An 18,255-nucleotide genomic window follows, 5' to 3' on the forward strand; every position below is an offset into this window, starting at 1 on the left:
GTTGTGAGTTGAGAGAGTTTATGATTTTCATACACAATATAAGGGTTTTGGGCTGACCCTTGAGGGCAAAGCTTTGACTTGGTTTCGGACTCTAGGAATAAACAGTGTAACAAATCTTCAAACACTTCTAAGAAAAAATATAGATGCTTTTCTAAAATTGGACACTGTAGGTCAAATCTTTAGCTTTGAGAAAAGATAGGGAATGACGGTTAGAGATTGTCTAGCCGTATGAGACAATATGTTGCAAGATGTCGTGAGCAAGAAAAGTCAAGGGAAGAACTATTAGTCTCTTTATTCTTAGAAGGGCTCTTGAACAAGAAATGGCATTCTAGTTTGTATAGCATCAAATTTATGACATTGGATCTTGTAGACAAGATGCCTAATTGTGAGATCTACGATGAGGAAGAGATCAAGAGTGATATGAAGAGCGATAGAACTACTGTAGCTACATGCCTACTCAAGTGGGAGTGGTAGTTAAACCTCGTCCTCATGTAGCAGATTAAGAGGATATGATGAAACAGATGAACTAGAAGTTCGATGTGATGGGTTGTTGCGTGCTGGACGTTAGTAGCCAAAGGATAACGCATATTCAAGACCAACCTAAGTGACCCCCTTACCTTATTCCCTCTCTCCCTCCCTTCTCCTCTTGCTGGTGACTCCTTGTGAATCCTACTTAGTGAAGGTTCTAACAAAAAAGTTCAATTTTATGTTGTTTTGGCTATTTGACATTAACCCATCTGAGTGAGTATTTACTTCACGCGCACAATCATTTTGATTAAGGACCTGCTTCGATATTTCCTTTGAGGAGGCAGGTTGAATGTACGATATGTAAAGAGAGAGAGAGCGAGAGAGAGAGAGAGACGATCACACATTAGGCGCCTCCTGTTTCCAATGGAAGCGGGGTGTGATGGGGGCCTGTGTTTGAGCCAGAAGTTGAGTCAGGTGAGCTTACGGTCTCGCCCTCATCTCGACCAGATTCTCTGCTCCTTTGCTGAGGACGACCTTGATGAAATCTGCAGTCAAGACTTCTTTTGGTAAGGCATGAGTCATTTCCCTTTCCTCCCATGGTTTCTTACATCCTTCATTTGATTCCTCTTACCTCTTGCAATGTAGTACACCCGATTTTCTTACGCCAGTAGAGCGTCAGTTCTCGCTGGACTTGGAAGGCAACAAGGTATTCAAGAGTACTTTTGGGCGATTATCTTCTCAATCAGCTTATATGTATGCCAATGTTCTGCTCCCACTTGAAGTGCATTTATATTGTATTTCTTCTCTACATCCAGGAAAATGTCAGCTCCATCCCCCCACCCATCCAATGCAGTCCAGTTCGCAGCAAAAGGCCCAGACCAGGTATCTGTGCTTCTCTAAAGGCTATGGTAAACACAAAGCTTTTGACTGTGCTGATGTTACCTTGTTTCTGCATTAGACTCAGCAATGCCGCCGCAGCCGCAAATCATGTTAATTAAGGACAATCCTCTGGAAGATTCTCAAGACATTGCATCTTCTGAGTCAGAACCTCAAAGTAAAACACAACCTCTTGCTGAGCACCTTCCTCCCAACTCCCGGGCCAGGATTGCTAGCATGAGGCGTCGCGTTTTATCTCCTCCTTGTGTCAAGAATCCCTTCAAAAGGGAAAACTACGAGCATTGCCATACCGAAGGAAAACTTCCTCCAAAACAAGGTTTTTTTTCACACTGCTGTCTTAGCTCTACAAGTTAAGAATCAGATTTTTTCAAAATGCTTCACTTTCAAGGTTGACGGGTTTCTGTGCTTCGGATTGTCATAATTGTTTTAGGGATTTTGCCAAGATTTTTCCTGTTAAGCAGGCCATTGGTCGTTCAGTACACAGGATTTGTGATTTTGTTCCCTAAAAACTCGGATATGAAGCTGTGTAGTCTTCTGTGTTTGACACAAGTTTAGATGATGCAAGAGGATCAAGGCACTTGCCTTTTGGTTGCTCATTTTTCCCAAAAGTATTTTTAAACTTGTTAGTAGTGTAGCTGTTGTTGAGTGAACTCGTGGTGAGGGTTATCTATGCAAATTTATATGCTCGGTAAGATGTTTGCATGAATGGCTCATTGCAATCGTGTGTGGATTATAGGGCTCTCAACAAGATGATGGCTGTGTTGATATCCTATGCCACACATCCATTGCTTCTTAGAGAGTCTCAATGGGGCAAAGGTGCTTACAAAGATTGAGTTGAGGAGTGGCTACCACTAGGTTGGGATTGCAAGGCAAATCATTGACTGGAATGCTTTTAGGATAGGGCATGGTCATTATGAGTTGATTGTCATACCGTTTGGTCTCACTGGTGCACCTTGTATGTTCTATCATATGATGATGGGTATTTTCCCGATTTGGTCGGTAAGTCTGTTTTCATTTTTTGGTATGACATTCTCATATTCTTTGCTTTGAGTAGCTTGCCATTTATATTTTAGTATGTTCAGATGCTAATTGCATCTACTTGAGGTCATGAAGTTTGAATTTTTTCTAATCCCATCGAGCTATTTGGGCTATATCATTTTGTTGGATGATATTCAAACGGGAGGTAAGAGAGTCATCAATGCTTGATTGCAGATTGTGTCAGATCATTTCTTGGGTGTGTCAAGCATATTGTTCGCTATGAAGAATTTTGCACGCGTTGCCGTTCCAATGCTTCGCCCCGATGTTTGACATGCTAAAAGGAGTAAATTCTTGCCATCAATGCATGGTTTTGATTGAAGCCGCCAAGAGTGCTTTTGCAACTCCCAAGTTAGCTTTCACAGAGGCACCATGCCTCTTGAGACCAGTCTTTTGAGGTTTGGATAGATGCTAGCAACATTGCTATTGGAGTGGTGTCTCAACAAAATGATTATCTGGTTGCATTTCTCTCTTGGGATAGTTTCCTACGACGTTAAAATACTCTTCTTCTTCTTCTTCTTGTAAACTAAATAGTGTCGAGATGAATTATTTTGTGTATGCTAAGGCAATTTTGTGTGTCATTCATGCATCATTGCATTGAAGCATTGGCAACATTTCATTATAGGCGTTAGTTTGTGGTACGTACAAATCACCAAGCACTTAAATGGCTTCAATCTATGCCATTGTGCATTAGAGTGATAGACGAGAGGTTCTCTTAATTTTTTGAGCAGTTTCGTGCTATGGTTGAGTATGACAATACTAACCGTAATGTAGACACATTGAGTTGCAAAGGGTTAAGAGTTTAGACGTCTCTTTGGATTCGTTTAGTCGGTCCCAGTTTCTCTCAGAAAAACAGGTGTTAGGAGTAAGGGTTGTTTTGTGGCTGAGCGTGGCCAGAGTGAGGGTGTTTTCTCATGTCGGGATGTGTATAGCCATGTTCAACTCGGGGTTTTGGCTTGGTTCCATGGCCATATAGGTTCTTGTTGGCTTGGGATATTTTATCCCAGGCTCTCCTTTTTTTCCCCTTCAGCCCTATGGGCATCTGGTGCCATTCCCTTCATAGTTCCTCCTTTTTTCCTAGGTCGTAAAGGCAGAAGATTGGGTTAGGCAACCCGCTTGTGGCCCTATATAGGGAGCAGGGGGGGGTCACCTCTTTACACATAGCAATAGAGCCCATAGAGGGGGCGCCCTTAGGGGGCAGCCCCTTGGGTGCCGATCTAGCCTTGGCTGGCAGCCACTGCAGGATCCCCTCCTAGCGTTTTTGCCCTGCTCATTGGCGTTTTTCAGATCAGCCCCAGCGCTTTTGCTGGGCAGCAGAGTAGTGTGTGGAGACCCTCTCTACGGTGTAGTATCTCTTGAAGGCAGCCTTTCACAAGCCTTGTGATCATGCAATGGTAGGGTTTCTCATCCGAGATCCAGATCTAGCAAGGAGGAGGTGCACCAGATCTATGCTTGTAGAGCATATTGGAGGTAGTGCTGATGGGGAGACCGTGTCAGTGGTCTCGTGTACAAGAGCAGTTGGGAGTGTCAGTAGCAGTCATAGTTGTGTCTACCTTGGGTCTATCCATTGGGCATGTCAGTTCTATGCCGGACCATCCTTGATCACTTGTATGAGCAGCTTGTTATTAGCATGGAGAGCCTTTCCTAGATCTCTCTCTCTCTCTCTCTCTCTCTCTCTCATTCTCAGCTGTCCTATCTCTTTCTATCTTAGTGATCTCTCTTCTTCACAGGTGCCTTGTTTTTGTATGTGGCATGGTAGGTGTTCTAGATGGGAGTCAAGGTGTCCACCGGATCGTGAGCGAGTTCTTGTCTTCATTGCATCTTTTGCTGCCACCTTTGACATACTATCAGAGCCCTAAGTGATACAACCACCTTGGATGCTCGGATTTGACAAATCCGGTGTCGTTTTGGACTCGATTGAGAGAAGAAGCTTGCTAATTTTTCCTGGTTTTTCTCTAGTTTGGGGCTGATTTGGGTATGTGGAGGAGGCTATGGACCCTCATCAACGACTTCTCTGTCTTTACCCTTGTATACCCGCCGACCTCTCTTGAGTGAGGGGAACCGATGAAGGTTTCAGGATGTGTAACAGTGCTGGATTGCTTGTGTTTCCTAGATGGAGTGATGTTGCTGTGTCTTCCCAAGGGGAACAAGCATGCGGTTGTTGGATCTAGAGGAGGAGCTATTCATTTTTGGCTTCTTTAGAGAGAAGTGTTTGCCATTTGGACAACATTAGGATCTTCTTCAACACTTCTGGAGTAGGTTTCTATGATTGTGAACTTAACTATACCACAAATAGTGATTGTTGTGCCTTTTTAGACCTTAAGATTTTTCAGACTCCCTTGGGATTAGAAGTAGATATCTATGATAAGCGCCTTGAACCAGAATATGCCAATCTAAATATCATCCGTATGCCTCACATTTCTTTGTAGATTTCTCTTTTAGCTAAGTGCGGTGTCATTTACTCTCAACTATTTAGATTTTCTTGTCTTTGTTCTAGTAAATCTGCTTTTGTTGTTCAATCTTGCCATCTTATTTCTTTACTAGTTGAAAAAGGATACTCATTTAAAAGAATCATGAAAAACGTTCGTTCATTTTTGCATCGTAGTAAGTTTATTTTTAATGTTTCTTCCTTTGGAATGTTCAAGATAATCAGTAGTAAATTCAATAGAAGTGGGGAGCTAAAAAGCCCACTTATTGTTTGACTTAATAACACCTTATGTTGTTGTTTTGATCTTTAGCGCTTCTAGTATTTTCACTATAGCTTGACAATTGCTAGCCTTTATCATGGCTAAGTTCCTCCGGAGGGTGATAGAAACTCAGCTCGTTGGTTTTGTAGAGTACGTTCAAAGCATGAATGGCCTCTATATAAACCTGCACCTACTCTTGGGCACTGACGACGTGAGTAGGGATGTCATAGCTGTTGTCCAAGCTATGCATGATAAAGGTGATAATCTTATTCTTCTTGTTTGGACAAGCAGCGAAGTTGAGGTCACATATTGTCAAGTTTGGATCTTTGCTCTTCGTAGGTTTGTAGTAGTATTCATTTTTTGATTTCGTATTTAGCTTACCTGAGGACTTAAGAATGTGTTCCTTTAGAAGTTGTTGTGTTAAGTTTGATTTCTAGGGTTTAGTTTTTAAGATGTCTTATCCTTCTTTGCTTAAAGTTGAGTACTCGTTTTAAGCCAAGTAAGTTGCGTCAACTTATTTTACGCATGCCTTTTCTATAAACATTTTTAAGTTAATATTGTTTGTTTTATCTAGTTTTGTTTCGTAGCAAACAAAGTGATTTAGTTTGTTTGTTTATTTTTGTTTTTTCTTTTCTTTTCTTGTGTCCCTTGTTTTTATAGTTTTATGAATGCTTTATTCTCTCTTATAATTCGTGAGTTTAGACTATTCTGAACTTATGAAGATATATATATGTGTTTTTTCTTCGAGGAGATGGATTGGCAAATTTGTTGTGCCTTTTGCAAATGCACTTCTTTCTTGGAATTGTTGCTGGAGCTACCTAACAAATGGGTAGCAGGTTGATGGTTTGGTTGCACTTTTGAACCAGATTGTGGATTATGGATGACAAAGGGGGACCTCTTTCCTTCTTGAAGCAGAGGATGTTCTTTGATTTTTTCTTTCCATCTGAGAATTGGAGTTCCAGTTTCGACTTCGGTAGTCTCTTGTTTATTCGGTATGTAGTAGATAAGGTGCATGTTCCAGTGCATGTGTTGCAGTTGATGGAGACATCTAGCTCCTACTCCCGCAATGAGCAACATGTGGATGCTTCTTCCATACCTTCCTTTGGAGAGCTCCAACCTTGGGGACAGCCCCTCGGGTGTAGATCTTGCCACGGGTTGCAAGTATAGAAGGTTTTTTCCCTTGCGGTTTTTTGCCTAGCTTTTTGGTATGTTACAGATCACCCCAACATTCTTCATGGACATGTTGTAGTTCCCCTAGGTGGTTCCTTTACTCTTCCCTTGAGTATTGGTCTCATGTTGTGTATTGGATATTGATTGCTCAGTTCAATAATGGGTATATGTCTACTAGCACAAGTGGAAAAGACAATTCTGGTGAAGATTTAAAGGAAGCAAGTCACTACAATGAGAGTATATGTTGTCACAAACCGATGACGTGGCATCACTACTTGGACACCAAAGTCACTTTGTAAGTTGTTCCAACTTATGGGTACTTGTTGACAGGGCCCAAGGGACACAAGAGATTTAAAAAAACGTTGATTGGACGTTTGTACGGATGCAGAAAAATCGTTGACATGCTGATGTGGCAGGTCGTATGAAAATCAGAAAAACGTGATGATTGATGACGTGGCAGTTGTACGAAATTCCGCGATTTGCGTTGACAGCTTTTGGCTCCAATTTTTGGACTAGATGCTTTTGGAACTTGAAACTTTTGAACAGATTGCTTTCGGCATCCCTTGTACTATTTAAAAGAGCCTCTGCAAAGCATTTGGACGTAGAGTTTGAGAGCAGAGGTCCCTCGGGAGTTGTACTTTGCAATGATTAATGATAAAGAAATACTGAAAGGGGTGCCAGACTTTGGGGCCAATATCTCTGGACACAGAACTTCACCAGGCCGTGTTGACTCTCCCTTCCTCTCTCTATTAAAGCTTATTGATTTTGAAGTTTTTATTCGTGTTTTGCTATTGATTTCACGCTTGGAGTGTCCAAGCCTGTTACAGTGGTATCAGAGCTCGGAAAGATTCTTCTTCTATGGAGGATCCGATCCTTTTTGCAGCACATGCAGGTTTTTTTTGAAAGAATCTTCGTGTCCTGACCTCGAACTTATCAGCTACTCCCACCCTTTGTACATTGCGTGTCACGTGACACATCCCAAACCTATGTGTCCATGGACAAGCTACACCACAACAGGGTTCAGTCAGTCCGATCAAGTTAGATTAGCAGTGATCTGGCACTTTTGTGAGTCTATTCGTAGACTGTGCATGCCCAATTACTTAGCATAGATGCATATCCTCCGGTTGCACACAGCATGATCATCGGGATTCCCATCAAAATCCATTAGCATCAGTTAGGGGAATTTTCCAATGCATTTAGCCTATTTTCCTATTTATTGGGATTTTCACTTATTATTTTTAAGTGACTTTCCTACAAAAGTAGGTAGGGCAATTTTGCTAAGTTAATATATAAGCAAACCCAAGTTAGCACTTTCTGGCAAAAGAGGCAGCAGGAGCTTCCCGCTCAACAGGCAACTTCTCAGCAGTACCCCCCCCTTTATGACCCATCGCCATCCACCTCTCATGCTTGGCGTTTCCTCCCACAGTCCCTAGAACCAGCATCGCCAACAACCGACCTTGCCTGGCGTTTTTACCACATGCAGATCAACCCCATCATAGCAAGTCACTTCAGCGTTTTCTCATCAAGCACTAACGCTAGACCTTGCTGCCCATCCCAACGTTTTTGCCATCGGATCATCGGCGATTTCAGCCCTCTAGACCAGCGTTTTTCAGCAGGTGTTCCTCATCATTGGCAGCGTTTTCAGCAGGTGCAGATCTGTCCTAAAACGCAGCTCAGCAGGTACAAAGCATCAACGTTTTCATCTGCAGCATAAACCCAGAAGGAAGAGATCATTTTCAACCATAACCACAGCAAGAAAATAGTCATTTTCAGCCTCGAAACAGCCACCAAATTCAGCGATTAGAAGATCTCAGATTTCAGCCATCGTCGTCATCACCGTCGTCGTCATCGGCATAGTCCCATTGCATCAATCCTTTGCATACGCATTGTACTCTTTTGTGCAATCAAAGAATAGACCACTCTCGCCGACGAGAGTGGGGCCTTTGGAGGAGGGTTTTACAACCCCTCGGTGTCGTATCTCTTCTCTCCCCTTCTCTCAGTCTCATTCATTTGCACGCACTAGATCCACTCACTTTGTTCGTGATCACCACATTCTCTACAAGACGGAAAGCTCTCTCTTTCCCTAAGAACTAAAAGGAACCTTGAGTAGTAAAGATCACTAATCTTGAGAAAAGGCAACATTCATTCTGTTGCACCTAACATTGGTATCAGAGCTTTGGAAGTGTTCTGCAAAGAACCACAAGAATTTTTTTTTTGCTTGTTGCGATCGCACGAACCCAAGTTTACTTGGGCGTGGCGATTCCTAAACGTGTTTTGTTGAAGAGTGACAGGAATCCCAAGAAAGAAGGGCTTGTCCAGCCTCCCCTTGTGTCTCTTTTCACTCATTGAGAGCGGACCGTGCACTTAGCGGTTGGCCAATCGACGTGAGGTGGGAAAAAGCAACCTTGGTGTGAGCGCAAGGCCGCCAAGGGGTGCGTCCGCAGAAAAGAGTAGAACTCGGGTGAAGAGAAGATCCTTCTCCAACGCGATTTGCAAGCAAAAGAAACCCTCAAGAACCCAAGATTCTCACGAATCAAGGACCTCAAGAACCTCAAGACCCTCAAGAACCAAGTTCCTCGCGAGCTTAAGACCCCAAGATCATAGTGCATGGTCGTCACCCGAAGCGGCATGGATACTTTGCCTTCAGGTGATGAGCATGAGAGAGGCGATGAAGGATTCTCCCTACCAGGAGGTTTTTCCAACCCTCCCCCTTCGCCATCTACGCCAGACCTTATGGAGGCAATGATGAAGCAAATGATGGCCATGATGGATCGATAGGACGATAAGCGCCTTGCTCAGGAGCGTGAGCGCATTGCTCTTGCCGCAAAACAAGAAGAAAATCAACTTGCTTTTGAACGCGAGCGCGATGAACGTGAGGCTCAAAGGGAGATTCGTCATCAAGAGTTTATTTTCCACATCCTAGCCTCGAAGAGCGATCCGCCCAAAGATCGTGGAAGTTTGTCAAGTGGCGCAAGCCACGACGCGGATTCCAACCATCCAGTTACAGAAAAGTTGACTTTCAGTAAGTATGACGGTAAGATGGATGCTACAGTGATTCATTCTTGGTTGCATCAATTTAATGCTTATTTTGCGACAACTAAGAAGATAGGGAATAGCAAAGTATTGACGGCAGCTATGTACCTTGCCGGTGATGCCATCAATTGGTACCACGCATGGCAAGAGGCACAGCTAGCCGCGCACCTAGAGGCAGCCGACGATTTCACGCCCCTCTCTTTTAGTTGGGCTGATTTTTAAGACAAGCTCAAGGCGCGGTTTATGCCACCTCAGTACCTTGCACGGTTGAAAGACGATTGACGAGCTCTCAAGCAAAATGGTATGCCGGTTATGTCTTTTTCTAATCGTGTTTTGTAGCTAGGTATCCAATTACGCATTTCGGATGATCAGCGCAAAGAGGCTTTTCTCTTTGGATTGGACGAGTATATTAAGTACGATGTCGAGGCATTCAATCCAATCGATCTCAACAAGGCGGTAGCGATTGCTCTCGCACAGGAGATGAAGCACAACAAGGGAAAGCCTAAGGAGAACAAGACTTCCACAAGTACCTTGCAGACTCCTCAGAACGGTAAGAATGGTAACTCTTCTAACCACTCTACCAACAGTATCTCATCAAAGAATTCTTCCAATGAATCTAAGGGTAAGGCTAACGCAATTGCTAAACCTAAGCTTACTCCAGATGAAAAGGTAGCACAAGGAATTGTAGGAGGTTACATCACTTCGGAAGAACAAAGCACTTATTCTAAGAAAGGTCGTTGTTTTCATTGTCACATTAAGGGTCACATAAAACGAACATGTCCTAAGCTTGAATCGAATGAATCTAAAGAACCCACAGCACCCACTACATCTGTCAATGCAATGAATGAACATGATTGTGCCCAAAGTTTCTCAGGACCCTTCCATTGATGATTCTCTCATTAAATGTTATGGTCGTACGTCGGGGCACCGTTTTTTCATATTGTTTGACCCAGGTAGTATGCATGATGTGATCAGCCCCTCTCTTGTTGAGAGAGCCCGCCTCGAAGTTAGTCCGAGATCTCCTATCGAGGTCTCTGGCTTTCGTCCTGGTATGGACGCTCTCATCACGAAGGAGTGCCTAGATGTGTTGTTTGCAATTCAACAGACTGCCTTCACTAGAAGATTTGTTGTTTCTCCTCTCTCAGGATGTGATATGATTTTAGGCATGAAATGGTTTCGTGAAATCAACCCTCTCGTTGATTGGGAGGCTAGCACTTTAACTCTCAATGCCAAAAGTGATTCTCCTATTGTCTTTCATGGAGTGGACATTGATCATTCTCCATCTCTCATTGCTAATATGCAGGACAAGGTTGAAAGGATTAGAGATGGAGCATGACACACAGGATTTGCATGATTGTGTGAAGCATGATGATGATTTGATTGACAATGACTTGCATGATGATATTAAGCACAATGATAAGCATAATGATTTGGATGACAAAGATAAGCATGATGATTTAAATAATATTGCTAAGCATAATGATTTGGATGCCAATGACAAGCATGATAATTTGCATGATCAAGATGTGATTTATCACAAGCATGATGAGTTGCATGAAGATGATGTGATTGTTCACAAGGATGATGTGTTAGTGGATGCTTTTTCTAGCGAAGCTAACCTCTTTGTAAAATCGATCAATCACCAAGAATCGATCTTGGCTTTCGAGTCGAGGTCCACAGATCCCCCACAAGACGATTCAATAGACCCCGAAGAAGCGATCTTGGCTCTCGAGCCTTGGTCCAAAGAACCATCACAAGAAGTATTATGTGTTCGCATGATTGATACGCACGCATTGTTCGAGTGTTTCATTTGTGAAGGTTTCCTGTATTTTAGTCAGCATCGTTATGTGATCCCTTTTCCTAGGCATGACATACTGTATGTTGAGCACGTTTCTCTCATGGATGAGCACGAATGTATGCGGATTGTTCATGAAAAGCCGCAAAGTTTGTATGTTAAGAAGTCACATTCCATGTCTCTTCCTTGGCATGACACAGTTTCCGAAAGAGCACATGATTGTATGAGTATCAAGCATGGGCATTTCCATTGTGATTTGCCACAGTTGATTGATTTCGATCAAACAGAAAAGATTCGATCTCATTGTTTGCATGTGTTTGATGAACGGGTTGTCACTCCGTCTCTATGTTCATCGACATTGCATACACAGTCTTTAGAGAACACAAGATTTTTTTCCTTCACTTTACATGGAATGGGTATGTTCATGGTTTTGTGTTGGAGATGGTTTCAGGAATTTTCAGCCATGGAGATTCTTGAAGACGAAAGAAGCAGATCTCTAGACGAAGTTGACGCAAGAAAGGAGATTCAGAAGACTTTGAGTCGCTTTCGGCGCGGCCCAAAGAAGCAAGCGTTGCAGACCTTTATGAAGTTCAAGTACCGCTTGACCGACACAACAGAGTGGGCCGGCGAAGAGTCCCTTCCAGGATTCCGGATGCTGTTGGCGATCTCCCTCGACGCCATACAGTTCAGTACCAGTACCTCACTTTGAAAAGGAGGGGATGTCACGTGACACATCCCAAACCTATGTGTCCGTGGACAAGCTACACCACAGAAGGGTTCAGTCAGTCCGATCAAGTTAGATTAGCAGTGATCTCGCACTTTTGTGAGTCTATTCGTAGACCGTGCATGCCTAATCACTTAGCATAGATGCATATCCTCCGGTTGCACACATCATGATCATCGGAATTCCCATCAGAATCCATTAGCATCAGTTAGGGGAATTTTCCAATGCATTTAGCCTATTTTCCTATTTATTGGGATTTTCACTTATTATTTTTAAGTGACTTTCCTACAGAAGTAGGTAGGGCAATTTTGCTAAGTTAATATATAAGCAAACCCAAGTTAGCACTCTCTGGTAGAAGAGGCAATAGGAGCTTCCCGCTCAACAGGCAACTTCTCAGCAGTACCCCCTCCCTTATGACCCATCGCCATCCACCTCCCATGCATGGCGTTTCCTCCCACAGTCCCTAGATCCAGCATCGCCAACAATCGACCTTGCCTGGCGTTTTTACCACATGCAGATCAGCCCCATCATAGCAAGTCACTTCAGCGTTTTCTCATCAAGCACTAACGCTAGACCTTGCTGCCCATCCCAGCGTTTTTGCCATCAGATCATCAGCGATTTCAGCCCTCTAGACCAGCGTTTTTCAGCAGGTGTTTCTCATCATTGGCAGCGTTTTCAGCAGGTGCAAATCTGCCCTAAAACGCAGCTCAGCAGGTACAATGCATCAGGGTTTTCATCTGCAGCATAAACCCCGAAGGAAGAGATCATTTTCAGCCATAACCATAGCAAGAAAACAATCATTTTCAGCCTCGAAACAGCCACCGAATTCAGCGATTAGAAGATCTCAGATTTCAGCCATCGTCGTCATCGTCATCATCACCGTCGTCGTCATCGGCATAGTCCCATTGCATCAGTCCATTGCATACGCATTGTACTCTTTTGTGCAATCAAAGAATAGACCACTCTCGCCGACGAAAGTGGGGCCTTCGGAGGAGGGTTTTACAACCCCTCGGTATCGTATCTCTTCTCTCTCCTTCTCTCAGTCTTATTCATTTGCACGCACTAGATCCACTCACTTTGTTCGTGATCACCACATTCTCTACAAGACGGAAAGCTCTCTCTTTCCCTAAGAACTAAAAGGAACCTTGAGCTGTAAAGATCACTAATCTTGAGAAAAGACAACATTCATTTCGCTGCACCTAACATTGCGCATCGGGCATTGCTTAAATGTGACAGAGAAAACACCTTTGGTGGGTAGGCAAAGAAAAGTTGAAATCCGACGCGGAAAGAATGAAGATTTGGACAAATTCTTGGCGAAAAAGTTTGCTAGAGTGGAGTACAAACGTAATTGCAAGTTGACACATGTGTGAAAAGATTAATCAAGTACTCCAGAGACCCAAGATTTGCAAAACACCTGAAGGATTACTCGATTGATGAGATTTACTCGAGATGGCGTGAGGCCATTGATTCTCCTCTTCGGTCAAGAGGAATGACAGAAAAGCAGAACTTGTACTCATAGAAAGAGCGGGATAGAACTCTTGAAAAGAAGATGAACAAGAGGATCACCGTAAGATAAGCCAGAGAGTTATAGAGCAGCAATTGAGCGCAGAAGAAAAGGAAAGACGAAAGCGGGACTGGTATCAGATTTTGTGGGGACTGTCGACCTTGATTAGATAAACGAAAATACCGAACTTTGCACAGCATGGGGCAAAGTGCGAGACCAGGAAACCCTTATCTTCTTTGATGGAGAAGCCAAGGCCAACTTCAACCGAATTGGTGGCTTGATTTGGAATTACACCCGAGGAAATGGGGCCATAGATCGAGGCATTTCTAGCAGAACTTGGACGGGATGTTGCCATTACACCTTTCATTGGCAAACTGCATTTGCATTGTCAGGGGTATTTAGGGCACAAGGACTTTTACATCATGCGTTTGGAAGGGTGTGACGTCCTGCGAGGAATCCCTTGGTTCCCCAAGAATAATGTTGTGGTCGATTATAGGGTGGGGAAAGCCATCTTGGAGAATGAGAAGGGCAAAGAGATTGTACTTGATGGAAATCTGAAAGGCGAGTCCGTCCCACTTGATGAAACCCAGTTAAAAAAAAAAAGAAAAAGCCGATTTGTGAAACTTGAAACCTGCAAATAAACACAGCAGGTTGTAATTCTTTGTTTTGGATCGTTTTGAGCAGTCTACGTGTGTCACAAGAGCTTCCGCATGCAATGGGACAGTTTGGAAGAGTTTTCACGCGAGAAAACTCTCTGTTTTCGCAATTTGTCGGGATGGAATTGTGCGTACTTGTGGGGGATTAGCAATTAGCTAATCCGGTTTCTGTTCAGAAGGCTCTTGCCTTGGCAAACGTGCATAAAACCCACAGAACTGCATGGTCATTTGAGAAGCCCAACTAGTGGGGCATTACCATATGTGCAAAGGGGAGAGAGAGATGCGCGAGAGCAAATCATCGCCCTACATGAGACAAGGGAAGAAGACAAGCTTTATATTAAAGCTTCAAACCTATTGACATGTGTCCAATCTGCTCATTTGGTTTAATTTCCTAGTACTTACCAACTTATAAGTCATGCCGAGGGGGCTAAAAGACTTTAAATAAGCTTAGCCACTTCTTTACTGGTCAGATTTGAGTGTCGATCGACACACCATCTCGTGGCTGCCTGGCCTTGACTCCTGCGAGTGAAACTCTCGGCCAACTATCGTTTCACACTGGCCATACAATGTCCAAGCATTTATGATTTCAAAAAGGGAGTCCCAAAAATTAAATAAAGATCAAGGGAAGGAAACCAACAAATAAAGTTAGTGTTTGTCACAATCTTTGTGATAGTATGTGGAGACCCTCTCTACGGTGTAATACTTCCGCCGGGAAGCCTGCCATTGGCCTTGTGAACATGTAGTGGTGGCAGGGTTTCTCATCTGAGATCCAGATTCAAATCTAGATCTAGCCAGGAGTAGGTGCACCAAATCTATGCTTGCAGAGTATGTTAGAGGTGATGCTCATGGGGAGACCGTGAACCTAGAGGATTCAAGTGATGGTGTATCTGTGGGGTGCACATGGTTTGATCCGTGTTAGATGCATATATATCAAGGGAGCACATGTTGAGTATGTGTATGATGATATTGGTGCTTCGGTCATGGGGCGGTCTTACCAATAGATATTGGCAGTGTCTATAACCCCTTACAATCTTAAAATTAGGTTTAGCATGCATAGCATAAATAGTTGCACTTTTCTCAAGAGCTTTGGCAACTCAATTTTTGCATACATTACAACTTTTACCTAAAGCTTGAATGCTTTAACTTGCTTTGAATTCCTTGTGCTTGAATGCTTTGAAATGTGCTTCAAACTGTGTTTGAGATGCTCTTGCTTTGCTATGTGAAACAGCTCTTTGGAGATTAAAATCTTCCTTATGTGGAGCCGTGGGAAGAGGCCCTCACCTAATACGATCACCAAGATGAGCGAGCTCATGGGAACACTGTCACAAACTGTTGACGTGTCAAGCCACTGAAGAACGGAGCCAACTTGTAGATCCCGACCAAGGACCTAAACCCTAGAAGAAGCAGCAGAAGAAGTTTAACCAACTTGCAAAGTCTTACCGAGTGGCCTATTTTTTTACAGAGGAGTTCCCACCAACTTATGGGACCCCGTCCAATGGGACCTAAGCGATCTAAAGAGTTCAAAATCGATAGCACACAAAAGAATTGCGTTCCCAACTGATGATGTGGCAATGTTGTACGGATTTTCGAATTTTGCGCTGGCTGTTGATGTGGCAGCCAGTACGGATTTCCGCATTTTACGTTGACATCTGATGTGGCACTTGTATCGATTTCTGCGTTTTACGTTGATTGTTGACGTGGCAGATTTTACGGATTTCCACAGTTTGCATTGACAGCTTTGGGCCAAGATGCTTTTTGGGACCAGATGCTTTTGAGTTTGATGCTTTTCATGGGCCAAGGGCCTTTAAATATGTGCAGAGGGCTCATTCTTTGGCACGCTTCAGTACAAAGGTGCAGAGGGTGGAGTACCGGCATTGTTCTCAGTTCAAGCAATATAAAGAAATACTGAAAGGGGCGCCAAGGTTTGGGGCCAATTCTCTCTTGGGGTGGAATTCCGCCACTCTCCGTCTCGTGTTGTCTATCTCTTTCAATTCAGTTGTTATTGAAGTGCTAAAAGTCTGTTCAATCTGTTCTTTTCTGTTGGCATGTGGTGCCGGTCTCGTGACGCACACAAGCTTGAAAAAGGATGTGCTTTAATAAACACTCCCAAATAAGACAAACAATGGCGTTTGCAGGTGACGTGGGTCACTTGGTCCACCGACAGTTCAGGAGCTGGTGAAATCTAACGCATAGTTACCCTGAATGGGGGAATGGGGAGGGGTCCGGAACGAGAACGGCACAGAATAGGAGGCATAAAAACACCCAAATAATGCAATTTTAAGCTCTGTGTGATTGAATAGAAGTAGTATCAAAGTCCTTTGACTCTAACACTCACAAAACACTTGATTTGAAGACCATTCAGCTTTACTATGGCAAACGTGTGTCGTATAGACTTGAGAGCTTGAGAGGGAGAGTGTCACGTGCACATCTAACCCTGTGTGTACATGGACAAGCTACTTCATGACAGGGGTTCAATTAGCCTAGCTTAGGAAGTGTTTTGGCACTTTTGTGAGTCTGTTCGCAGACCATGCATGTCCAGGCACTTAGAGTGGATGCATATCCTCTGGTTGCACACAACATGATCATCAGATTACTATCAAAACCCATCAGGAGCATTTTTACAGTGCACATACCTATTTTCCCTATTTTAGCCATTTTCACTTATTATTAATAAGTGACTGTTGGGAAACTGGGTAGGGCAATTTAGCCAAGCCAATATATAAGAAAACCTAGCGCTAGCACTTTCTGGCATAAGAAGCACCAGGGACCAAGTGTCCAACAGAGCACCTTCTCAATAAAACTCCCCCTACAGGCAACCTAGCGTTTTCAGCCAACAAGGACCAACATTTTTCAGCATTGCAGATCAGCCCAGCGTTTGCATTTGCAGATCAGCCTGGTGATAGCAGGACACAACAAAATCCATAGCGTTTTTGCATCAAGTATCAGACCAGCCTTAGCGTTTTTGGGACAGCAGAGCACCTAGCGTTTTGCAGATTCCCGGCGACAGGAGTACCCTTTGCATCAGCGTTTTGCATTTTCAGCAATCAGACTCCACCACAGCCCCCAAACCTCGCAGATCTCACCTTCCTGCAGCAGATCCTCGCCGCACGGTCAGATCAGCCAACGTTTGCAGATTCAGCCCGCTATTGACAGATTTCAGCATCTGCATTTTCAGCGCATCGTCGTCATTGCCGTCGTCACCGACATAGAGTCAGAATTCAGCAGATACAAGATTTGCATATTTCAGCCATTAGCGTTTTCGGTTTTCAGCCCGTCTCATCGTCGCCCTCATCGTCATTGACATCGTCGGCAAGTCCATTGCATTGTAGAGATTTGTGCAATCAATAGTAGACCGCTCTTGCCATAGAGAGTGGGGCCTTCGGAGGAGGGTTTGACAACATTCTGGTGTCGTATTCTTCTCTCTCTATCTCTTAGTCTCAGCACCTTCATTCACAGTGTCTTTTCACTTTGTTTGTGGTCATTTGTACTCTCACTAAAGGAGCGGAAGGCTCTCCCTTCCGTAAGTAAAAGGAACCTTGAGCACAGTTCAGAGCACTCATCTTGAGCAAAGTTCAACATTCACTTCTACTCACCTTACATTGGTATCAGTGCTTTGGCAGTGTTCTGTATCACTCAAGAAAAGAACCACATGATTTTTTTTGCTTGTTGGGGTCGCACGTAACCCAAGTCCCCTTTGGGCGTGTCAATTCATAATCGTGTTCTTGAAGAGTGACAAAAATCCCAAGAAAGAAGTGTAACAAACTACTGACGTGTCGACCTACTAACCGGCCGAGGGGCCTAAACCCTAAAAAGAACAAGTAAGAGAAGAAGAAGTCCTACCGACTTATGGGGACCCCGTTCGATGGGGCCCCAAGTGACAAAGAATAAAAATAAAGCAGGATCTGCATACACGCAAAAATTGATGACGTGGTGGATTTCCAAAAATTACGCTGGCATGATGATGCGGCAAGCTATACGGATTTCCGCGTTTTGCGTTGGTTGATTACGTGGCAGGTTGTACGGATTTCCGTGATTTACGTTGGCAGCTTTTTGGCTTTGCTTTTGGACCAAATGCTTTTGAGTTTGAAGGCTTTTTACTGTAAACTGCTTTTGGGACCTAGGGCCTTTAAATATGAGGTTAGGGCTCATTCTCCGGCATGCTTCTTGGAGAAGGTGCCGAGTCTGGAGTACCAACTTGTACTTTGATGATGCAATATAAAGAAATACCGAAAGGGGTGCCAAGGTTTGGGGCCAATACTCTCTGGGGTGGAATTCCGCTACTCCGT

General features: G+C 43.7%; 1 protein-coding gene across 1 annotated transcript in view; it reads left to right on the forward strand.

Moving 5' to 3' along the window:
* The first annotated feature begins 785 nt into the window (after window positions 1–785).
* WEE1 (WEE1-like kinase) overlaps window positions 786–18,255 on the forward strand; it is a 35,165-nt gene continuing 17,695 nt past the window's right edge. Inside the window, exons 1-4 of the mRNA XM_086508968.1 lie at window positions 786–1,034; window positions 1,114–1,174; window positions 1,284–1,350; window positions 1,427–1,681. Of these exons, the coding sequence (XP_086365094.1) occupies window positions 892–1,034; window positions 1,114–1,174; window positions 1,284–1,350; window positions 1,427–1,681 (526 nt within the window). The 5' untranslated portion in view covers window positions 786–891. The remainder of the gene's footprint in view (window positions 1,035–1,113; window positions 1,175–1,283; window positions 1,351–1,426; window positions 1,682–18,255) is intronic.

The sequence above is a fragment of the Adiantum capillus-veneris genome, chromosome 3 (genome assembly GCF_014529385.1).
Source record: "Adiantum capillus-veneris isolate H3 chromosome 3, ASM1452938v2, whole genome shotgun sequence".
In the NCBI taxonomy this organism is placed as follows: Eukaryota; Viridiplantae; Streptophyta; class Polypodiopsida; order Polypodiales; family Pteridaceae; genus Adiantum; species Adiantum capillus-veneris.